This window comes from Colletes gigas, unplaced genomic scaffold, assembly GCF_013123115.1.
Source record: "Colletes gigas isolate AHSC1104 unplaced genomic scaffold, ASM1312311v1 Colletes_gigas_Sc00028, whole genome shotgun sequence".
In the NCBI taxonomy this organism is placed as follows: domain Eukaryota; kingdom Metazoa; phylum Arthropoda; class Insecta; order Hymenoptera; family Colletidae; genus Colletes; species Colletes gigas.
Genome location: NW_025106657.1, coordinates 2,504,335 through 2,528,629, shown reverse-complemented (window position 1 = coordinate 2,528,629; position 24,295 = coordinate 2,504,335). Strand labels below are relative to the sequence as shown.

At 40.8% G+C, this 24,295-nt stretch overlaps 2 protein-coding genes and 2 long non-coding RNA genes across 8 annotated transcripts in view; 1 reads left to right on the top strand and 3 right to left on the bottom strand.

Annotated features, from left to right (window-relative positions):
• Positions 1 to 224: 224 nt before the first annotated feature.
• Positions 225 to 10,727, bottom strand: LOC122401794 (elongation factor 1-alpha). Its single transcript, XM_043404150.1, has 4 exons — positions 10,496 to 10,727; positions 4,107 to 4,436; positions 1,025 to 1,534; positions 225 to 811 (listed from the first exon to the last, which is right to left on the bottom strand). Exons 2-4 carry the CDS (start codon positions 4,417 to 4,419, stop codon positions 225 to 227), a joined length of 1,410 nt encoding a protein of 469 aa, XP_043260085.1. The 5' UTR covers positions 4,420 to 4,436; positions 10,496 to 10,727.
• Positions 10,728 to 12,606: 1,879 nt separating this feature from the next.
• LOC122401812 overlaps positions 12,607 to 24,295 on the bottom strand; it is a 17,509-nt gene continuing 5,820 nt past the window's right edge. The window contains exons 2-4 of the long non-coding RNA XR_006259463.1: positions 13,456 to 13,771; positions 12,917 to 13,265; positions 12,607 to 12,827 (exon numbers count right to left, since the gene is read on the bottom strand). This is a non-coding gene — a long non-coding RNA (uncharacterized LOC122401812). The remainder of the gene's footprint in view (positions 12,828 to 12,916; positions 13,266 to 13,455; positions 13,772 to 24,295) is intronic.
• Positions 15,797 to 24,295, top strand: part of LOC122401810 (actin-binding Rho-activating protein-like) — a 26,574-nt gene continuing 18,075 nt past the window's right edge. Inside the window, exon 1 of one of the 2 annotated variants that reach the window (XM_043404176.1) lies at positions 15,797 to 15,934. In XM_043404176.1, the coding sequence (XP_043260111.1) occupies positions 15,905 to 15,934 (30 nt within the window). In that variant the 5' untranslated portion in view covers positions 15,797 to 15,904. Of the gene's footprint in view, positions 15,935 to 16,502; positions 16,714 to 24,295 lie in introns of those variants that run through there. The other variant, XM_043404178.1, reaches the window with a different exon arrangement.
• Positions 16,660 to 19,994, bottom strand: LOC122401811. 4 transcript variants are annotated; one of them, XR_006259462.1, is made up of 4 exons: positions 18,579 to 19,994; positions 17,637 to 17,883; positions 17,322 to 17,414; positions 16,660 to 16,797 (listed from the first exon to the last, which is right to left on the bottom strand). It is a non-coding gene; the product is annotated as an uncharacterized LOC122401811 (long non-coding RNA). The 4 variants fall into 4 exon arrangements; XR_006259461.1 differs by having other exon boundaries at positions 17,637 to 17,817; positions 18,430 to 19,648; XR_006259460.1 differs by having other exon boundaries at positions 17,637 to 17,817; positions 18,579 to 19,638.

Below are 24,295 nucleotides of genomic sequence, written 5' to 3'. Positions count from 1 at the left end.
AATTCATATCAATTAAGATATAATTAAGATTGCTGATAGCCTCCTAAAGAATTCAGTTTGTTATTCTCTCCAATAACAAAGGAATCAGAAAACGGAAACGAAGAGAGAAATACAAAACGACAAGAAAATTACAAGATTTAACTGTTGAAGCTTGCGAATCTCAAAAGTGTACATGCCAGAGGAGATTGGGACCGAATTCTGCTAGAATCTACATCTCATGGAATCTACATCATGAAAGGATTGCTTCCGTCGTGTCTACTGAAAGAATTGTACTCGCGAAGGCGTCTTGGACGTCTTATTTTCGTTGTAACGCGTACCTTGATGACGCCCACGGCGACGGTCTGACGCATATCGCGAACAGCGAAGCGTCCCAGCGGCGGGAACTCCTGGAACGCCTCGACGCACATCGGTTTGGTCGGCTGCAGCATCACGATGGCGGCGTCCCCGCTCTTGATGCTCTTTGGATTCTCCTCGGTGGTCTTCCCTGTACGGCGATCGCACCTCTCCTTGATCTCCGCGAACTTGCAGGCGATATGGGCGGTGTGGCAGTCGAGGACGGGCGTGTAACCGTTGCTGATCTGCCCGGGATGGTTCAGGACGATCACCTGCGCCGTGAAATCGGACGCCCCCCGCGGTGGCTGGTTCTTCGAGTCGCCCGCCACGTAGCCGCGTCTCAGCTCCTTCACGGAGATGTTTTTCACGTTGAAGCCGACGTTGTCCCCGGGCAGTGCCTCCGTGAGCGCCTCGTGGTGCATCTCCACCGACTTCACCTCGGTGATCAACGCGGCCGGGGCGAAAGTCACCAACATACCTGCAAAAAGAATCATTTCTTTCTAGATATTTCAATTTGAAATGTGTCTGTGCTTGCAGAGACTCCGTAAACATTGTTTTGATATTTTCACTCCCTTCTGAGATATTCCAAAGAGCCCAGTTAAAGAAGACGCTACAGTCAACCTGGCAGTCAAAGTGTTAAAAGAAGAACCCCTCTATCTTTACGATACCATCTTTCTAACGATGTTTGTACCTGGTTTGAGGATGCCAGTCTCCACACGACCGACCGGTACGGTGCCAATGCCGCCGATCTTGTAAACATCTTGAAGAGGCAGACGTAGGGCCTTGTCGGTGGGTCTGGACGGCGGCAAGATGGCGTCGAGGGCCTCGATGAGGGTTTTACCGTCCGCGTTCCCGTCTTTGCGGCCCACTTTCCATCCCTTGTACCAAGGCGTCTTTGGCGACGGTTCGAGCATGTTGTCGCCGTGCCATCCGGAGATCGGTACGAACGCGACCGACGCGGTGTTGTAGCCGATCTTCTTGATGTACGACGACACCTCTTTCTTGATCTCCTCGAAACGGCTCTCCGAGTACGGTGGATCGGTCATGTCCATCTTGTTCACGCCGACGATCAGCTGTTTCACGCCGAGCGTGAACGCGAGCAACGCGTGCTCGCGAGTTTGTCCGTTCTTCGAGATACCGGCCTCGAACTCGCCGATACCAGCCGCCACGATAAGCACGGCGCAATCCGCTTGGCTCGTCCCTGCCATCAACAATTTAGTTAACGTTATTGTACCGTGGGACTTACAAGTAACACAAAAAAAATCAAGACACATATTAAAGTTACAAAAACACTTTCTAGAAGCTCAGAAACGAGTTAATTTTAGTAACGACATCTTTGAAATCACATCTTTTATACTCTTTAATATGCTTCACGAGACAAGATGGCGTAAGGTGTACTTACACCATTATGGTTCCAAGTGCTTTGCTAACTTTGTTTAGTGACAAAGTATGAACTTACAAGTAAATCAATTTTTATGATAAATAGAAGACAGCTTGAAAGTTTCAACTCAAATTTGAAGAATTTGGACTCACACCACTGTGGCTCTGAACTCGCCAAACGTTGTCGTTGAGATCGGTTATCCTGAAATTTATCTCTATCTAACAAGTAACACTACTCAACTGATACTCACTGATTTGAATGAAATTTAACGTACTTATTAAACACCGAAAAATATTAAATACATGTTTTTTTGTTTCGGCTCAATACGCTTTTTAGGGTTAGAAAGCACCCCTCAACCTCTGGAGATGGAAACGATTGTGGCTAAACATTTCTTAAAGGATACAGTTTCTGAAAAAAGTACTAAATTCAGAGTTGTACAGTTCAGAGTAATGCACTTGATGGCGTCCTTGAAATCGACCTTGAGGTCGATTTTCAAGGTCATTTGAAAATCATTTCATGTTTATCGAAGGGAGTATTTTGCTTTTCACCCCGAGAATCGATAGAGCGTAAAATTTTACATTCATTGTCAGAGCGTTGATGGTTTGTAAACGAAACAAACTTCTGCAATTTAAAATTGTTTATTGATTCAACCAATTAAGGCAAGATCAGTCAATAATTCGATCAATAAAGAAATTAAAAGTTAATTATTCATTCAAATAAGGTAAGACGTGTGATCGAGATCCAGCCAGTGAAGGCAACATTTCATAATTTCTTTTCACATATGGCTATGAATATAAATTCCATGGTAATTGGCATTATTCTTTATATTCATGACAATAATGAGGAATAGCTTTATCTTCTATTGCAAAAAAAATGCTTCATACACAGAGAGTTAGTACACCACGCACATTTTATTACTGCAATGTTATTGCAGATTTTTCCAAAGTTACTTACAAAACTTTTTCCTCCATATTTTTTCTATAAATTTGAGCCTATTTTCCCATAACGTCTGATTTTTCCTTTTTTGGGAAAATAACGCAACAAATCAATTTTGAAGACAGATTAGAGTCATCGCATAAAATTACTGATTATAAATACCGGATGCGCTCAAGATCCAGCAACTGCTAAATCCGGCCAGTCCGGTTATTATTTCCAAATTTAATTGACCTTGAAAATCGACATAAGGTCGATTTCAAGAACGCCATCACAAGTGCATCACTCTGAACTGTACAACTCTGGATCTAGTACTTTTTTCAGAAACTGTATCCTTTAAGAAATAATTAGCCACAAACGTTTCCATCTCCAGAGGTTGAGGGGTGCTTTCTACCCCTAAAAAGCGTATTGAGCCGAAACAAAAAAACACGTATTTAATATTTTTCGGTGTTTAATAAGTACGTTAAATTTCATTCAAATCAGTGAGTATCAGTTGGGTAGTGTTACTTGTTAGAGATAAATTTCAGGATAACCGATCTCAACGACAACGTTTGGCGGGTTCAGAGCCACAGTGGTGTAAGTCCAAATTCTTCAACTTTGAGTTGAAACTTTCAAGCTGTCTTCTATTTATCATAAAAATTGATTTACTTGTAAGTTCATACTTTGTCACTAAACAAAGTTAGCAAAGCACTTGGAACCATAATGGTGTAAGTACACCTTACGCCATCTTGTCTCGTGAAGCATATTAAAGAGTATAAAAGATGTGATTTCAAAGATGTCGTTACTAAAATTAACTTGTTTCTGAGCTTCTAGAAAGTGTTTTTGTAACTTTAATATCTGTCTTGATTTTTTTTAAGCAACGAACTCAATTTACGCAAAATAGTTAAAATGTGACTTGCACCACTATGGCTTTCAACCCGCCATTTGCAAGTTTTTCCACTGATAAATTAGAGGGAATCTTGTGTATAGTTTCGAACCCTAGTACCAGTTTGAAAGAATCGAATCTCGTTTACTCGCCACTAATACATAAGTATGATACAATTAAAAATTACAAGTACAAAGTACTTTATCGTTTTGGTCCCAGTATTTTAACGAATTTTATCCTTGATTATCTTTGCAAGAATACAATATTTACGAATAGTATTTTCCAAATGTTAGAAGAAAGAGCCATTGTCCGTTTAAAAATAATTGTGGTCGTTGAGAAGAATTGAAAAGAGTAAGCTTTGCATGGATCGTTTCTATCTTCTACCGAAAAGAATGTACTCGATCGAGGTTCGATTGTACTTGAGTCCATCTCGTGTCTAGGTTCGAGTACCCTCGACAGTGTCTCTCGAGATTTTCCAAAGTATTCGCGAAGGGTTCGAAACTTCTCCTCGTATCGTCCTCGATTGTCGCTTTGCAGATAAAAGCAACGGTTTCTACTTTTTTCGAAGAGGTTGCGTGCAAATTCCCAGGCTACCTGTGATCATATTTTTGATGAAATCGCGATGTCCTGGGGCGTCGATGATCGTGACGTAGTACTTGGCAGTTTCGAACTTCCAGAGGGCGATGTCGATCGTGATGCCTCGTTCACGTTCCGCTTTCAGCTTGTCCAGCACCCAGGCGTACTTGAACGAACCTTTGCCCATCTCCTGGGCCTCCTTCTCGAACTTCTCGATGGTACGCTTGTCGATGCCACCGCATTTGTAGATCAGATGCCCGGTCGTGGTGGACTTGCCCGAGTCTACGTGGCCTATCACCACGATGTTTATGTGAATCTTCTCCTTACCCATGCCTACGCTTCAGTCACCTGCGTGGAGGAGCAGAGAAAAGTGAAAACTCGTCTATCGATCCCTCGGGGGCAGCTCTGGGGGCGGTCACTTAAGGGGGACAATTATTTTCAGCTTTCGCGATGTTCTTTGTCGAGTTACTTCGTAACAAATAACTGCAGACTGGAAACACTTGAGTTGTTAAACATAGAACATCCCAGGAACTATTTCGAGTTAGGAATTATATTGATAGAATTGAGATTATATGACATATACAAGGGTTAGGCCAACTCTGGGAAAAATTTTAGTGGAAGATTCTAGAGGCGAAAATAAGACGAAAATCAAGAATACTAATTTGTTGATTGAGGCTTCGTTAAAATGTTATTAATTTTTCGGCGAAATTAAAAAATTTCAAATCATTCTGAAAAAATTATTTTCGGCTGTGGGAGTTAATTGCAATCATTTTTGGTGAATAGACAGATCCCCGAAATCGTACGTGCTTTCGAGAAAAAAAATTGAGGAGGTGCCTAAATTTTTCGGCGAGAATACAACATTTCAAATCATTCTGAAAAAATTATTTTCAGTTGCGGGGGTCCATTATAATCGTTTCTGGTGAATAGACACATCCCCGAAATCCTACGCGCTTTCGAGAAAAAAATTGAGGAGCTGCCTAAATTTTTCGGCGCAAATAAAAAATTTCAAATCGTTCTGAAAGAAATATTTTCAGTTGCGGGGGCCCATTATAATCGTTTTTGGTTTATAGACATATCCTCGAAATCCTGCGCACTTTCGAGAAAAAAATTCATTACTGAAAATACAATGCCTGACCATCCATTGATAAATTCCCCTGAAATTTCATGCGTATGTTTAAAAAATCATAACTCCTGAACGGATTGGACGACTTTAATATTTCATAAGGCAATTTCACGCGTATTTTAGTCAAGAATATGTAGAAATTATAAGAATACTGGAAAAGTTGTTCCTTAACACAATAAAGTTAAAAAAAGCCCCATAAAAGTGGTGCAATATTCGAACGACCATAATTCTTAGAATAGTGAATATATTTCAATGGAATTTTTTTCTGAAGTAAAGCCCACGGATACCTACAAAAAAGTATTAGACAATTTTTCTATAGAGCGTCAAACAAATTTAATAAAAATAAAAAGCGAATTCTTAAGAAAAATCGACAAGGGGGTAGGTGCTGAAATTGAAAAGTTTCAAATCATTCTGGAAAAATTATTTTCTGTTGCGGGGGTCAATTACAATCATTTTTGTTGAATAGACATACCCCCGAAATCCTACGCACTTTCGAGAAAAAAATTCGTGTAGGCGGACAAATTTTATTAATAATTTTGTTAACAACTTTTTAACGAAACCTCAATCAACAAATTGGTATTCTTCATTTTTATCTTATTTTGGCCTCTAGAGTCAGTCATTAAAATTTTTCCCACGGGTAGCTGAACGAACACTTTGTATACAGTTACTCCCACGCTATAATGATGATTTCACTGTAAATTCACTTCTTTGTTTATTAGGAATTCTTTTATTTTTACCAAATACTGTTTATTATACTCTGTGTTACTTCTATTTACGAAGTAGTTTTTTTAACATTGACGAACAAGTGTAATGTCAAATTGCAAATTACAATTAACCCCCGCTTAGACAAACAAAATTCAAATCGAATTAATTTTATATGGTAATCTTTGCAATACTATTCCGTGTACATGAGTAAACTACCTTTACATACAGTTGAAAATATCGTACGATATTTAAACCATTATTATTACATAATGTGTACACATTCGTGTTGGTAATTCATATGAATTTTATGTAGATATTTGTTAATTATCTAAAGTAGCTTTTTTTTAAATATTGAATGGCATGTAATGGAGCAGTCACAAACCCCATAGAGAGGTATATATAATATAAACAATAAACAAATCAACAATACGTGATATTTATATATCTTCCCAAACGGTCACCCATCCCAAAGTTGACCGCTCCCAATGGAGCTGCTGCACTTCGGTGATCGAACGAGAACGAAGCATTCAACGCGGCACGACTCTTCACTAGTGTTACCATTACTTTATTCATACATAAACCCCGTGGATACCTCAATGTATGAAAAAATGGACTCATACAGGTGCTTCGTTTCTAACATAATTGAATTTGAAAATTTATTTCGTAACCCGTGCGATTGAATATAATTTTCCTGGCGCTGTCTGACCATTAACATACTTTTCCACTTATCTCTACATAATCTCTTTAGAAGAACATTAAATAATTTGTCAGTAATACAGAATGCAATTAGCTCCGACCGTGATGCATTTTTATAATTTTAATTACTATAAAGAGATTAATTATTTTTCTTCTTAATATAAGTATATGTCAATATTGTTTTTCTACCGCTTACTATCCGGTTGAATATTCGTGGGTTTGTAGTTTGTACGCTAACTGTTAAACATTAGATTCTTGTACGATAATTGCTGTTCGTATTGATTCTATTAAGCGTTGATTGACCACCGCTGGTATATAGTTTATTCGGTCCGTAATAGCGTTTGGTTGGTACGGTTTCTAGTACGTAATAACATTAAGTATTTAATACCACGTGGCAAAGTCTTCCAATTCAGTCGGTGGTAACACGTATTATTAGACAACTTTATTCTCCCACGTACTTCCGCCTTGTTGTTTTTTCTTTTTTAACAGAAAAATTATCTTATAGACCAAGTGCAAAAGTCTGAAGAATTTAACTACGGTTCGTTGCGGGTCTCACAGTCGAGAGAATATATATCCAAAGGATTATTCGCGATTTCGTTAGCCTACTTCTATTCATTCAATTCGTTCATTACCCGCCATTGTATTGGAAGTTTTTTTCAGCTATGAACCAACCATTCAGACGAAACGTAATTTTATAAAAACTAAAGAGGTTTTAATTTTTTACTTAGAAATACAAAATATAAAGAAATATTTTTAAATACTGAAATATTGATAAAGTAAAACATCATATTCGTACAATTATTATCTGTGGCTAGCAATATTTTTATGTTTATCTTTCGTGAGTGTTTTAAATTTTAGTTAGTCTATTCATTCTATTCGTTCATGGCCCGCCATTGTATTTTTTTTAGCTATTAACCAACTATTCAGACGAAACGTAATTTTACAAAAACTAAAGAAGTTTTAATTTTTAACTTAGAAATACCAAATATAAAGAAGTATTTTTAAATATTGAAATATTGATAAAGAGAAACATCATATTCGTACAATTATTATCTGTGGCTAGCAATATTTTTATGTTTATCTTTCGTGAGTAGATTTAAATTTTAGTTGGTAAATGATTCGAGTAGAAAGTGACGTTAACTTTTCTGTATCGATAAGATTCGAGATTCGATAACGTGTCGCGAACTGAGTTCGCCGGTATGATTCGTCGCGAGTGTACCCAACGGAATGTCTCTTTCCATTTGCGAATAATTGGTGGTATACGTCATTAGTGATTGACCAGAATTCGATGCCAGGGAATGCTGTTCGTTATCGGGTCGATTGGGCCACGAATACATAGAGAGATTGGTGCCCGATGAGATATCGAGATTGCTTGTCACGACTGACCATACGTAGGCTCGTACTACTAGCACCGCTATAAATTCAAATGAACCAAGTTAGATTGCTTCCAGGGGGAACTTCGTCGCGATAATATTCGATCTCTTTCTTGCAAACTAACGCAATCGCTAACGCTTCGAACTAATTAATCAACCATACCAAAGTCAAAAGAAACATTATTATATATTTCATACGAAACTTGCTCAATTAATATTGTCGAATTATAAATATTCCAAAGGTTAAATTTCAACATATATCATTTGCAAATTCTAAAAATTTTTTACCAATTTAGAAATCACTCAAATCTCTGTACTTGAAGAAACATTATTATATATTTCATACGAAACTTGCTCAATTAATATTGTCGAATTATAAATATTCCAAAGGTTAAATTTCAACATATATCGTTTGCAAATTCCAAAAATATTTTCCCAATGTAGGAATTACTCAAATCTCTGTACTTGAAGAAACATTATTATATATTTCATACGAAGTTTGCTTGTTTAATATTGTCGTATTATAAATATTCCAAAGGTTAAATTTCAACATATATCGTTTGCAAATTCCAAAAATATTTTCCCAATTTAGGAGTTACTCAAATCTCTGTACTTAAAGAAACATTATTATATATTTCATACGAAACTTGCTCGATTAATATAGTCGTATTATAAATATTCCAAAGGTTAAATTTCAATCTATATCGTTTGCAAATTTAAAAAATATTTTCCCAATTTAGAAATCACTCGAATCTCTAGATAATCTCAATGCTTTTGTTATGGCGGAAATGGCCGCCTGTGTGCAACCATTGAACGGGACTTCCCAGTCGTTTATTATGGCGTCGTCATAACAATAGAAAACAAAATACGTTAGAAACTTTTCAATGGAAAAATACGGGCACGGAATTGTAGCCCCTTTAAGAATGAGCCCTTCAAAGTGCCGCCATTTTGTCAATTTTGGAGTATTCCAAGTTTACACGTAAAGTGCAGTAAACTACAGAGTAAAATAATAATTTGTACTTTTCGATCGTGCTCGATATTATCGCTACAACGAGACGTTATTAATAACTCGTTTATTATTAGAGTACACATCGTACTCCAATACAACCAACACAACCCCCTTAAAAATCATCCGATCTAAACACACAAACCACATTTCTGAATTGTTTACCAACACCCAGTTCAAATTTTCCATATTTATCTCACATAGTTCAATCAAAAATATATATTTTAATCCAAATATAGAGCTACAAATATTTACAACCCTTCGAAGCCCGCGTCTCTTCCGGGAGACGTCGAAACGGTTACGCAATCGATTCGAGGGGGATGCTTATTTCCCTAACTTCCGTGCACCAGGATCGCGATCACAAACGGTATACCGGGTCACGCGTCTCGTCACCATCGTCCACACATTCTCTGGGAGGGTTGAATATTCGATTACCGGGGCGTACGTACGCGACTCGTTACCTCGAATCGGATTTAGAAGAGAATTTCTCGCGTCCGACGTAACTCGCGTGCGATCCTCGACACTCGCACCACCACCCCCTCGTGTCACACCGGGCGTACGGGGGTTCGTCGTCGCGATATCGACGCCGTGTATCGGGCGGACAATTAATATTTACGTGTCAACGTAGAGACTGGCTCTCGCGAGCCTCGAAGGGTATTGATTCGGGCGACACGCGGGCCACGTCGAAAATACGAGCACGAGTCGCGAGTGTGCGCGTTTATTCGGACCCCTAAAAAGAAAGAGAGACGCCGAGAGCTGCGAGAGGATCTCACCCCCATGGATACCGGGAACGACCCAATGCAGCGTCCGCGGGATCGATATTACGGAGTCGCTCGAATCGAGACGGACGCATCGATTCATCGAAGCGTTGATAGACCGTCGACCGAACCTCTAATAATAGCAACCGGCGGCCATTTCGCGAGATCAGTAATTACTAGGCTCGCGATTTCGACGGTGTGCGTGGAAACCCGCCCGGAAACGTCACTTTTCAACGCCGGACGCGCGATTGCTCGAGACGAGGGAGGTTAGAGAACGAGAGAAACCGGCGTGTCGAGACTGTCGCGGTGATCGACTTCCTGCGTCACTTACCTCTCGATCGATCGAAGAGATCGCGCGTTGCCTGGTCGGTAACTCGTTGGAATCGTCCCGATATCGCGTACGAATCGCCGACGAGAAAGATACCCGACCGAGCAGCGAACGGTCGCACGTCCTACGGCTCGCGTAATGGCGGCGACAACGAGACGCGCGCACCTCTCGCCGTCTAGCCTCGACGCCTTTCTCTGGGGATGATTTCGACTCGCGTGGCGCGCGACGCCGGGCGAGTATCGAGGCGCGGGACGGAGCTTGTACCGGGTCGAATCGATACGTCGTCGTCGAGCCGGCTCGGGTGTTCCGCGTCCACGGGTGGGGTTAGATTTTTACGATAGATTTTTATGATTTTTACGAGGCGACCGGTTTTGAAAGATAGAGGAAGATTGAGATTATTTTAGTGAATTTTACTCACCGGAATCGACAGGATGGAGGGGCTGTAATGTCCGCGTGTTATCGCACGTATTTCCGTGGTCGCCTGCCAGCCGCTAGGACGGCACAAGATGACGGACACTGTGGGCGGTCAGGGGGAAGGACGAAGCGGGAGCTGCGAGCGCTGGAGGGGGGATGAAGTTGCAGCAGTGATGCCAGAGGGAGTCCCGGGTGCACCGGGGACACCCCATTCCACTTTTTCACAGTATGCCAGATCGGAGAGTCGACAAAGGCAAACTGACACATGCCCTCTTTCTCGATTCTCCGAAGCTGCACGAAGTAATTTCGGACCGTCTCGTGGGAGTCGAGAGAGGAAGGCTCATTTGCCTTCTCGCACTTGAACAACTGAAATTCGAACTCATGTCGACGGCATACGATTCCAAGTCTCGACTGGCTACGTATTTTTTATTTTCCGACCTATGTATGTAGACGAACATAAGCATGATACTATAATGAAAAAAATTTTGTGAAATTTTTCTTACGAAAATACACGTTTTAAGACCCCCTGATCATATTTGAATTATTGAAAAACAATAAATTCATTTTTATTATTCCTATAAATGAGCGTACATATGTATATCATTTCAAATATCACTTCTGATACATCTGGCAACGTATCACCATTACTGCTGACTACTGCCAGCCTCTCGCAGCCTCTGCTGGTTTCTGCTGGCCTCTGCTAACCTCTGCCAACATGTGCGGGCTTCTGCCTGCCTCTGCTGGACCCTGCTGACCACTGCTGACCACACCTAATACTTCCGACAATGTATAACGATTACTACTGGTTACTGCCAGCCTCTCCCAAACTCTGTTGGCCTCTTCTGACCTCCGCTTATATTTCTGACGACGTATAACAATTACGACTGACTTCTGTCAACCTTCGCTGGCCTCCGCTGACCACTGCTGATGCTTCCGACAACGTATAACGATTACAACTTGCCACTGCTTGCCCCTGCTGGTCCCTGCTTGCCACTCCTTGCCACTGCTGGCCTCCGCTGGTCTCCGCTGGCCTCTGCTGACCACTGCTGACCACTGCTGACCACCACCGCTGCTTCCGACAACGTGTGACGATTACTACATGTTACTGCTTGCCCCTTCTGGCTTCTGCTGGCCCCTGCTGACCCCTGCTGGTCCCTGCTGACCCTTGCTGATCCCTGCTGGCCACTGCTGGCCTTTGTTAACAACTTCTGACATGATATATATGTATTAAAACATTGTATAATGTAAATCTATGGCAATAAATGATATAATTAGAAACAATTCTATGTGTTCTCATCATTTTTATCTTTCTTTTTCTCTCCAAATCATTACCTTAGTTGTAAGACTCCCTGAAACTCCTTGGTTTCCCTGAACCCACTAGGAAGTCCTGAAACACCTCGGAAGTCCTGAAACTCAGAACTTTGCTAAAAATTCAGGGGTTCCAAAAATTTTCGGCGTTTCCAAGAAATTCCAGGACTTCCCAATTGTTTCAGGACTTTCCAGTTGTTTCAAGGCTTTCCAATTGTTTCAGGACTTTCCAGCTGGTTTCAAAATTCCAAGGAGTTTCAGGACTTCCCGGTTGTTTCGGGGCTTCCCAGTTGTTTCAGGACTTTCCAGCTGTTTCAGGTCTTTCCAACTGTTTCAGGACTTCCCAGTTGTTTCAGGACTTTTTGTCGAAAAAAATGAATTCTCGATTTTGCCAACAGATACGAGAGTGACGGTTACAGAAAAAAAATTTAAAAGTTAATTTTTGATTTTGGCAGCAAGTACGAGAGCTGGACACTTTGGGAATGCAATTTTAACCGGAAAAACGGTCTCTTAAAACTAAGGCAATGATTTGGAGAGGAAAAGAAAGGCAAAAATGATGAGAACACATAGAATTCTGTTAAATTATATCATTTATTGCCATAGATTTACATTATACAAGGCTTCAATACTTATACATCATGTCAGAAGTTGATATCAAAGGTCAGCAGTGGTCAGCAGTGGTCAGCAGTGGTCGTTAAGGGCCAACAGAGGCCAGCAGAGGGATGCAGAGGCATGCAGAGACCAGCAGTGGCAAGCAGTGACAAGCAGCGGCAAGCAGTAGCCAGTCGTAATCGTTATACGTTGTCAGAAGTAACAGGAGTGGTCAGCAGCAGCCAGTAGAGGCCAGCGGAGGCAGGCAGAAGTCATTAGTAATCGTTATACGCTGTCAGAAATATAAGCGGTGGTCAGCAGAGACCAGCAGAAGCCCGTAGAGGCTAGGAGACGTTGTCAGTAGCCCGTAGTAATCGTTATACGTTGTCAGAAGTATCAGAAGTGGTCAGCAGCGGTCAGCAGAGGCCAGCGGAGGACTGTAGGAAAATTCAAAAGTACATTTAGTCGTACCTTATACTTCAGGTAAAAAGGGGTATAACTAGATAAAACAATTTTATGACATTACCTGCTAACTCAAGTTAGCCACCAGTAAAGGCATGTAGAGATCAGCAATGGTCAGCAGAGGCCAACGGAGGTTGGCAGAAGTCAGTTGTAATTGTTATACGTTGTCAGAAATATAAGCGGAGGTCAGGAGAGGCCAACAGAGGCTGGGAGAGGCTGGCAGTAACCAGTAGTAATCGTTATACGTTGTCGGAAGTATCAGGTGTGGTCAGCAGTGGTTAGCTGGGTCCAGCAAAGGCACTCAGAAGCCCGTACATGCTGGCAGAGGTTAGCAGAAGCCAGCAGAGGCTGTGAGAGGCTGGCAGTAGCCAGCAGTAATGGTTATACGTTGCCAGATGTAGCAGATGTGATATCTGAAATGATATACATATGTACGCTCATATATAGGAATAATAAAAATGAATTTATTGTTTTTCAATAATTCAAACATGATCAGGGGATCTTAAAACGTGTATTTCCGTAAGAAAATATTCACAAAATTTTTTTCATTATAGTATCATGCTTATGTTCGTCTACATACATAGGTCGGAAAATAAAAAATACCTGGCCAGTCGAGACTTTGAATCGTATGCCGTCGTCGTGAGGTCGAATTTCAGTTGTCCAAGAGCGAGAAAGCAAATGTGAGCCTTCCTCTCTCGACTCCCACGAGGCGGTCCGAAATTACTTCGGGCAGCTTCGGAGAATCGAGAAAGAGGGCATGCGTCAGTTTGCCTTTGTCGACTTTCCGTAACTCCACGAGCTCACGTACGCGTGATCTGGCATGGGTGAGTAGGGCACCGTCGGTGCTTTTCTGGCACCTCTGCGGCCTCGGCAGGTAGATTTTGTCAGGACGAGCGATCGAGTGAGCGAAAGGCCACCCCTGAGGAGAGGGATTACGAAAGAGCTATTTCCTAGTACGATTAGACACGTTCTTTGGCGCTGCCTCCTTCGTCCTACTCTGCGTGCGGTCTGCGTTTTCCTGAAAATTCTCGAGCTGCTTCCTAGTTGTTCAGTTCACCGTCCGGGTTACCAATTGTGACGCTGAGTCACTGCGATTAGGAACTCGGTAAATTCGTAGGAGGCAGAAAAGGAAAGGAGGGGGTGCGTTTCGTTCGGGCCTGCTAGTGGACTCATCAGTAAGTCTTTCTAGCAGGCTCTGCTAGAAATGTGGGAATTTTGATCATGTGCACTGGAACGCATGATCACTGCCGTATACACTTAACTAGAATTTAGAGTACCGTTGGATCCTAGTAAGGAACAAAATTTAAGGAAGTTACAGGGAAAGAGACAAAAACAAAAAATTTCCTCTTAACACATTGTTGACCGGCAATTTTACACAGAAACTATAACTATAAATTGAAATAGATAATGCAAGTGCAGTGACGAGTTAACTCGTCATCGCTCAACAAAGTTTGGGCATGAAATGACGAGTTATCTCGTCACCGGTCAACAATGCGTTAATCTACATGAGTGTAACTCTAGAAAAATACGTAGGGGATCTTCGATAAGTTAATTTTTGTGTGATTGGCGAGCATTTGAAGTAGAAAGTTCAATTTTGTACAAAACATGGGAATTCCCAACATGCACCTCTTTTTGCGCTAAAGATACATCTATGGCAGAAAGCTAACGCATGCGCAAAAAGGAATCCCACGAGGGAAAATTCTAGTGCGCATGTCCAAAATTCCCACGAATGCCCGTCACTGTTGGGAAGTCGATCGAGGAATGTATACAGGGTGTTCGGCCACCTCTAGCAAAAATTTTAATGAGCGATAGTAGAGGCCAAAATAAGACGAAAATCAAGAATACTAATTTGTTGATGGAGGCTTCGTTGCAAAGTTATTAACTTTTAAAGTTCCGCCTGTAGAATGACAATCCGCTAAACAGCTGGTTCGCGCGGACGGTTGCGGCAGGCGAGTGCTAGTGGTTCTCGAAAATTTCATTTATCCTGCGATTCCTTTTTACATTTTTAAATTGAAGTGTATTTGAAAAATTAATAACAGTTTTATTCGTAAGTAACTCGGAAGAATCGTGATACACGTACACGTAGACATTTACGAATAACATAATCGCGGTACGTGTTTATTTAATTGCATAGTGGTTAGTGCCTGAAAGGATTATTTGTGGATACTTGTGGACACTGTGGACAATCGTGGGGCGTGTATAATCACATGTGGGTGATTTTTGTTCACAACATTGTGTATTGGAACTGGCATTCACCCTTTCTCTGTGAAAATCTCGTCGGGCGAGTTTTGATATGCCCTTCTGGATTTTCATAAGACAGGTTGAATCTTATTCAACGTAAGGTGTTCGCATTCCCATAAGTGGACAAAAATCTAAGGCTGTCGATAATGTCGGTAAGCAGAATTTTTCATGCTGCGTGAGAACCACTAGCACTCGCCTGCCGCAACCGTCCGCGCGAACCAGCTGTTTAGCGGATTGTCATTCTACAGGCGGAACTTTAAATGTTAATAACTTTGCAACGAAGCCTCCATCAACAAATTAGTATTCTTGATTTTCGTCTTATTTTGGCCTCTACTATCGCTCATTAAAATTTTTGCTAGAGGTGACCGAACACCCTGTATATAGCAACCGAGGGGTCGGTCGAGCGCTTGTGAGAGCGCGACCCCTCTGGCGGCGAGCATGGGAGGCGACGTCACACACGAATGATATGTAACACGGTTGACGATCGTCTTTAGCCCTCGAGAGTCAAGTTTTCGTCTCGTATCGGGTTTCGATTGAACTTGAGACCTCCTCTCGTGGCCCTTACCGGTATCGATTTCACCCCTCGAGTGTTTCGAACGAAATCGCGCGCTCGACGGCCAGCTTGAATTTTCCTAGGAACGTGTCGACGTGACCACGTGTGCTGCCTTTGGCGAAAATAGAACGTTGCAGTCGTCGCAAAGTCACCGCGAGCGAGGTCGAAATTTACTCTGCTAGCCCGAGTGAAAAATTTCTCGTTGGAAAACTGTGATTTCTCGCCACCCTTTGTCCCCGAACAACCCTTGAACAAAAGATGGCTTCCTGTGCGAGCGACTCCGAGGAGGTCAGTGATTAAGAGTTCGTCAAAACAAACGAAGACTGTTTTCTTATTGCAATTTCACCCCACCCACTGTGTCAAATTAATTAAAATCTATCGAACTTTTGTATGGAAGATTTAAATTATTTTAATTTAATAAAAAATTTAATTGAGAACGAATCGAGAGCTCTAATTTGTATGAAATGTGGTAGTAAAATAATAGTAACAACGCGAAGACAAAATGATATGTTCTTAATGGCGACGTAGTACGTGAGGTTTAAAAAAAACTTTGAGTAAACATTACACTGCGCAACGAAAGAATTATTGTTATATGTTTCGGTTATAAATTTAAACTTCGCTATTCGTATATACAAATTCTCTTGGATAAAACAAACAAACAGAGGAAGCATTCCGAAATATATTTGTAATGATTATTCGTCATTTCGATTCAAGAATTTTTATTATTTGTTTATTATACGGGAAAATTTACAGTGTTTCAGTAATGGATTATTCATTTTTCAAGACAAAGAAATTTAAATTTGTTCTTAAAAATTGATCTATTTAATGCCTATCACACCCCCTTATATATAGAATTTTCTTTTTTTGCATTGTTGGAGCACCTCCAAACATTTAGATATAAACTGAATATAAAACTGTCGCCTGGGATTAAATTTTGATCAGTATATTATGGCTGTAGTGATTGAAAGCAATAGTTAAATTTGTGCTCAAGCAACTAATCAAAGAATACTTAAAAAGTACAAATAAGATTAACCTTCCTCGACAGTGTAATTCATTGGTGGTTTTAGGTAAGTACGAAAATTTCTCGTCGCTTTCTGAGTCCATTTCCATGGAACGTCCTGTACGTCTCTCATTCAGGAACGTCCAATTGCCTTTGAAGAACACTTCGTTAATTATCCCCTTGATTAATCGTTGGCTGAACGAACAGTTGTTCAATGACTGTATCTGTTCAGGGTCGGTACAGTGAGCGGGTTTATGATACGAACGTGACTTCTCCGCTATTTTTGAGGATCAGGCCTTCAAGACATTTTTACTTGATAAATTAGGATACGGTCATTAAGGAACCTCCAAACTCCACACGGGACTTGGAATCCTTGGAGCTCTTCTTTGCCTCAATAGCGATTGACGTATCGTAAATTCGTGGGAGCGCACATCTGCAGACCACCGGGGTCTTGGGGGCTTTGACTTTCCCCAAATGTTTATAAAAAAGGCAACGTTCTCGCTCATTCTTATATGGTGTACCTGGACACTAGATGACAGGTTCCTTAATGACCGTCTCCTAATTTGTCAAGTAAAAATGTCTTGAAGGTCTGATCCTCAAAAATTTTGAAGAAATCAAGTCCGTGTCATAAACCCGCTCGCTGTACCGACCCTGAATAGTTAGGAACCGCCTTACCAAGGTGACGACGATGAGGATTGGCTTGACTAATCCTCCCTCCGGTAGGCAATGTTCGTAGTTGTCACCTTGGCAGGGAAAACCGAGGTTTCCCTATGGGAAAAATCAGAACAGAGAGGCAGATTAATCTTCAGGCAGTAACATCTTCAATAGTTAGTCTCCGCAAGAAGTCATTTCTGCGTATCAGAAGCAACAACTTCTGAGGGTCAAGGTACAGGGTAGGAGCACAGAGTGGCTGTGCAATACGCAACGACCACGAGCAACATTTGTTAAACATTCGAATATTTGTTCGTGGCCGAAACAGTATCAGTCTACCTTGCATATGATGCGTAGGACAGCGAAGCGTTGTTGAAACAAACAGCGGGGTCCCATCGTGTGTCAGCTTTCGCAGCCTGCTCACTTCGAATGCTTCTTTGAGCAAACAGAAGAGAAATTGATTAAACGGAAGTGAAATTTTTGCTGTTTTAACGAACTCGAGGGCAGCTGTGGTTCGACGCTGAAATACCAAACACTGGTTGACTGGACGTAGAACTCACTTTAACGCATTTTTATTAAAACTTTCCTATAGGACAGGTGATTTTAATGATATAGAAACGTCAGATGTAACATTTCCTTTAAGAAAAGTAAGAATGGTTCAATTTTGTATCATTCACACGAGACTACCCCCTTAAAATTTTTCTATAGCACAGGTGATTTTAATGATATAGAATTCCTTCAATATGTGTGTACTAAAAATGTGAAGTATTTTTGTAATTAATATGTTTTATTGCAATTTTCAAGAATTATATGTGGATACTATTAGAATTATTTTCTCGTGTTATCGGAGAAATTACTAAAAAAGCACACACTTGTCGTAAAACGAGAATACTGTGTTAAATCGTGTGTTAATAATCATGTATCTTGGATAATTACAGAAGCAAAAAAATGTTGCCTTTGCATTATTGTTAATAACGAGGCAGAAATATTTCGAAAGTAACAACCACATCGCGACTGTCTGATGAATGGACCCAATCTGTTTTGGCCGTCTGTCAGACTGCTGTTGATGCCAATGAATTAACTCACATAAGCGTAGGTACAGATTCTACGTGATATTTACGAAATATCATACCTGAATATTAGAGATGCAAAAATCGCGTGCATCGAATCATAGCGTTTTTTCCGTTTGGACAGTTTCGACGAAACGCGGATATTCATGCTTTTAAAGGAATTTCTCGGTTCCATGACCCATATCCCGTGGAATCGACGATTCCGACTCACCAGAAACACCTTGTTTGTTTATCTTCCGGAACGGATATCCGCGAGACGGGCCGTTCCGACGCGATTTGCCGCGCGAATCTCGTCGATTCGTCGTTCCGTGGAAGCCAAACCCGTGACGCGGAGGAGCGAAAATATCGTCCATGGACTCGAAATAGCCAACCCAGAAAGTCACGATTTCCGTGTCCGTTCGACATCCGCTCGTTTTCTCGTCGATATCGTCCGTTATTTCGATGAACACGATATTTTTGTCGTCGTGCTTCCGTAGACCATCTTCCAGCACTATAATTGGGCATCACTCGCCTCGTTGATATTAGGGTCAGTGTAGGCTCCCACTATGTTCGTGTAGCCGTTTTATTTAGTAAACAGAAGGTTCAATACTATTTACAACACTTGAATTTAATTACAAATATGTACATGTGTTAACAGTTTAATTTTCAATGTTCTTACTGGTGTTCTTATGGAGTTCTTGTCTTATTCTAACTTGTAAAGTCCTATGCCCCGCGATTTTATACATATTCCAAGATAGGTGGAGACCTTGTGCATCCAATCAAACACCTGCCCATCCCTCGTGGGCCAGTTCTCAGATATTCGAAATCCCACCCACTGAGGGTGGTATAGGGGTGGGTGTTTCGGCCACGAAGCACTATGCCCACGTGCTATGTACTGCGCGGACCGTGCGTATTACACAGTTCTGTACTGTGTTCCCTTTCCTTGTGTTCGAAGGACCACCCAAACTGGTGTTTGAGAAAATATCGATAACTGTAGCCCGTTGCACTTCGTGTTACGCAAGAGTATGAAACGTCTTGTGGAGAGTCTAGTCGAGTTCGTAAGTCTCGATCAAAAACGAATCTAATCCGAAAACTTAATGCTATCCTCAACCTAAGCTCAGCTTCCCCTATCAAGGTGACGAAAACGCGCAGCGCTAACCATTTCACATTAGGTCAACTGACCCCACGAAAAGGCTCAATTTCATTTGCTCAAATCGACCTCCTGATTGACAAGGAGCCATTATCCAAAGGCAGTATTTGTTAGCGAAACTCATTTTTTGCGAATATATTTCGTCCACGAATGTCACAAGAGTGAGGCGTGGGTCTACATAGACCCTAAATAAAATCGCGTTAGTATTAAATGCGTCTTGCCCGAAATTCCGATCTCGAGACATAGCTTTACACTCGAGATTCTCGATCCAAGGCACGCGAGACGCGCGTGAATCGTCGACGTTCCGTCCGCTAGCGCCACGAAACGCAGTTGACATTTTCTTGGTCCTCTGAACGCCAGGAAAACGTTCGCAAAGAACGCGGGATCAACATTGCGACAGCTAACAGTGTCAACGACACGCGCGCGACACTCGTCCGACGGAGTTCGAAGATTTTCATTGCGACAACCGAGCGGAGCGATTTGGCACCCGCGGCTATATTAGTCACGCAAAGGTATTCGCAAACGGCGATCCACATTTGCTCTCACCTGGACGAGAGCCACTCGCTACGAAACGGGAAACGAGTTTGCGAATCCCGGTGCCTTGGCTGCGATTGATGATCCATCGCATGACCGTTTCTGATGATCGTCGTACGACGTCTTATTTCCGTTGAAGGAAGAAAAAAATATCGAATTGTTCTTAGTATACTTATCTATCGCAAAACGTAGTATAAGTATAACAACCAGACTGTAGTCTGAATAATAGATAGCTCCTGAGTGGGATAGCAGGCTCCATTCTTACCCTCACCCTCAAATTCAGATATCTCGACCCACTCCAGTCTCAAGTCTAGTACGATGCCCGGAGTATGTATTACGCCTGAATCGCAGACGACGTTTAACTATCATTGCTAGCTGATCACTGTTGGTCACTGCTGACCACTGCTAACGAAAGGGGATGACTGTTGGCATCTATTGACAACCTCTAAGTATTACTGCTGGCCACAACTAGCTACAGCTGATCACTGCTAGTCACTGCTAACGACAGCAGATGCCAGCAGTCATCTGCTGACAACGTCTATGTATCACTCCTGGATGCTGCTAACCGCAGCTGATCACTGCTATCCACTTCTAGTCACTGATTACCGTAGTTGACCACAACTGACCACTGCTAACGACAGTAGACGATTGTTGGTAACTGCTGACAACCTGTACCTATCACTGTTGGCCACTACAAGCCACTGCAGGGCACTGCTAGTCACTGCTAGTCACTGTTGACCACTGCAAACCGCTGCTGACCACTGCTTGCATGTTAACATTTTTACCTGCAGTGGTCTGCAGTGGTCCAAAGTGACCAACAGTGACTAGCAGTGGTTATCAATTATCAGCAGTGGCTAGAAGTGGCCAACAGTGATAGGTACAGGTTGTCAGCAGTTACCAGCAATCGCCTACTGTCGTTAGCAGTTGTCAGTTGTGGTCAACTATGGTAATCAGTGACTAGAAGTGGATAACAGTGACCAACAGTGACTAACCGTGCCCTGCAGTGGCTTGCAGTGTCCAGGAATGATAGTTAGAGGTTGTCAGCAGTGGTCAGCAGTGACAAGCAGTGACTAGCAGTGATCAGCAGTGGCTAGCAGTAGCAGTGATAGAGGTCGTTAGAAGTTATTAAGAAGAAACATATAAGAGAAATATTTGTATCGATAATACAAAAATAAAACAGTAGCGTAGGAAGAATAAGTTGTTACAAAGTGCAAATTATTGATGCATTGAGTTAAAATAGCTAAAATATGAAATATTGAAAGTATATTAAACTTGTATGTCATAATACGATATAAATATTCTATTTACTCATTCCACAGCATTAGGTAGGTTCTTTTATTTTTGTTGCTTCGATATATTCCTGCAGATCTTTTCAGAAATTAGAAATGACGTACAACATCAAACTTATGATGATTGCTCGTCCTTTTATATACATCTAATTAATTTATTTGGATTAAGAATATGTTCATGAGTGTGAAATTCCATCAGCATGACGTAAATGCATTTCCCCTTGTAACGATTGAAAAATTTCATAATTTATACGACCCAGGAAACTACATTATTTATTACTGTACAACTACGTATTATAAAAAACTTCTCGTGATCATTACGTCTCTAAGTGCACTGATTTCCCTCTTAAAATGTTAACATGCATTTACGTTACTGTTTTAATTCCCTTGGGGTCAGCATCGATTTACGAATAGGTTAGGCATAAGGGCAAAGACCGTAGCGCAAAATCGATTGTCCACTAATAAAACAGGTTTCAGTTTAATTTTATCGGAGTTGCGAACGAATGGCGTTCTGTTTCGTAGCATCGTATGAAAACACTATGATCTGTTAGCTACACTGTTTCATCAAAAGAGATCCACATCAACTATTGAATAAAATCAAATTTAAGATTTGGTTACAAATTCACACGATCTATTTATTTTTAAATAATTTGTAGCCAAGACTCGTCAACGTTATTGCAAATCAGTGAAAAGACAAATGGCACGACTTACTTACAATTGTCAGATTATGCAATCACGCGTACAGAAAATATAAATTATGGGAATAAATCGAATTTACACGTTGTTCTAAATAAATTCAACTCAAGGTTGACCGCGAGTTATGCTCGCTGCAACCGTGTCAACTCGTTTGACCGAATTAGTTTTTGTCAGCGATTCTGGCAGCGCGAAGGTCAGCCTTATCGAAGATATTTCAAGCCACAAAAAAAGGTCGCCGAACGCTGGAAAGGACGCAATTTCTTTAGCCGTGACCTTGGTCGGGCGCCAGCGTTCACCCTTGCCCAGACAGTTCGCATAATTTCCCCTTTTCATTGGTTAGGGGCTGAAATAAACCGTCGTATCAAGCGAACGAGACGCCATTCGCTAGAATCCACGTCGAATTAAATTTCCAAAGTTACAATCGAGCATCCCTCGTAAATTCGTCCCCGTTCAATGAATCAGATTCTATCAGAAGCTTCTTAATGAATTTTGGCAGACTCGGTTCACGGTATCGCTGTAAATGTATATCTGTACCCGAAGCGTTTTCAAAAATATAGCGACACAAGATTCACCTTGGCAAAACAGAAATGGAAAATAATTTGTGCGAAAAACGTTTGGCACCGACCGTTTCGAACAGCTACGAATCATCAGAGCTGTTCGAACGACTGACAAAATTCTTCGAGGCGCGTTCAAGTATAGAAGCTAACGATATATCCGAAAATTTAAGCGAATCGTCGTTCCAAACGTCGTCCAATTTGGCCCCGAATGACCATTCTCGTTCGGTGGCTGGATCCGAGAAACTTTTTTTCGTCGAGCGGAGGTTTATTTATAAAATGGCGGTTCGTCGTGGTCCTCGACGGCGTCGCGGAGGAATTCTGTCTCGACGCCGCGGAAAACTTCAACGATTTCGCCATTCAACGTTTCCCCAGAGGGCAACGCCAGCAGGGGAGGACGATCTAAATCTCAGCCCGGTGTCAACTCGCAAGTTTTATGAGTCAAATCCGCCGCGGTTATGTAAGCCGGTTGACGCGGATTCGCCTAATTACCCCGAGATCTCGTGGTCGGTGCCAACAGACGTCGAATCGCTGCGCAGTTCACGATCATCGGGAAACCATTCGTTCGTTTCTCGCTTTCGTTGCAAACCGGTGAAAATTATTCCTTTCACTTATTTTTTTTAAATAAAAATTATTACTTTCTATATTTGATTTTTATTAAGGTTGTACCTTGAAGGGTCATTAGTAAGGATTGATATTCACGTTTATATAAATTACAATATTATTAAACATGGCCCAGTAAATGGATCAAAATGTTAAAATGTGACCGATTATTCTTATGAAAACTCGTTTTTTATATTCGTTATAAGATGGTGGAAATCATTCCCTTCTTTCATTTCCTTGCAATTGCAATTGTTACTTTTATTAAGGTTGAACCATGAAAGCTATTAGCTGGAGTTACTATTCACGTTTGTATAAATTACAAAATTCTTAAATATGGTTTAGTAGATTAATATGGTTCAAAATGTTAGAATGTGACTCATCATCCTTGGGAAAACTCGTTTTTTACTTTTGTTATAAGATGGTGGAAATTATTCCTTCCTCTTATTTTCTCACAATAATAATTATTATTTTTATTAAGGTTGTACTATGCAAGACCATTAACAAGGGTTGATATTCACATTTATATAAATTACAAAATTATTAAATATGGTTTAGTAGATTAATATGGTCCAAAAGAGTTTAGAATGTTATTCTTCATGCTTAGGAAAACTGATTTTCTACTTTTGTTATAAGATGGTGGAAATGATTCCTTCCTCTTATTTTCTCACAATAGTAATTATTGTTTTTATATTTGATTTTTATTAAGGTTGTACCTTGAAAAGCCATTAGCAATGATTGACATTCACGTTTATATAAATTACAAAATTATTAAATATGGTTTAGTAGATTAATATGGCCCAAAAGAGTTTAGAATGTTACTCTACATCCTTTGGAAAACTGATTTTTTATTTTCGTTATAAGATGGTGGAAATTATTCCTTTTTCTTATTTTCTTGCAATTGCAATTGTTATTTTTATTAAGGTTGTATTTTGAAAGATCATTAGCAAGGGTTGATATTCACATTTATATAAACTACAAAATTATTAAATACATAGTCCAGTGTATTAATATTTTTCAAAAAGTTTAAAAGATGGCTTTTCATCCTTGGGAAAACTCGTTTTTTATTTTCGTCATAAACTGGTAGAAATTACTTTTTTGCAATTTGAATTTCATTTTATATTTG

Coding starts and splice junctions, on each gene's coding strand:
- LOC122401794 (XM_043404150.1), bottom strand. CDS start 4,419: ATGGGTAAGGAGAAGATTCACATAAACATCGTGGTGATAGGCCACGTA. Junction 1,535..4,106: donor CATCAAAAATATGATCACAG/GTAGCCTGGGAA, acceptor TGTTGATGGCAG/GGACGAGCCAAGCGGATTGC. Junction 812..1,024: donor GACTGGCATCCTCAAACCAG/GTACAAACATCG, acceptor TTCTTTTTGCAG/GTATGTTGGTGACTTTCGCC.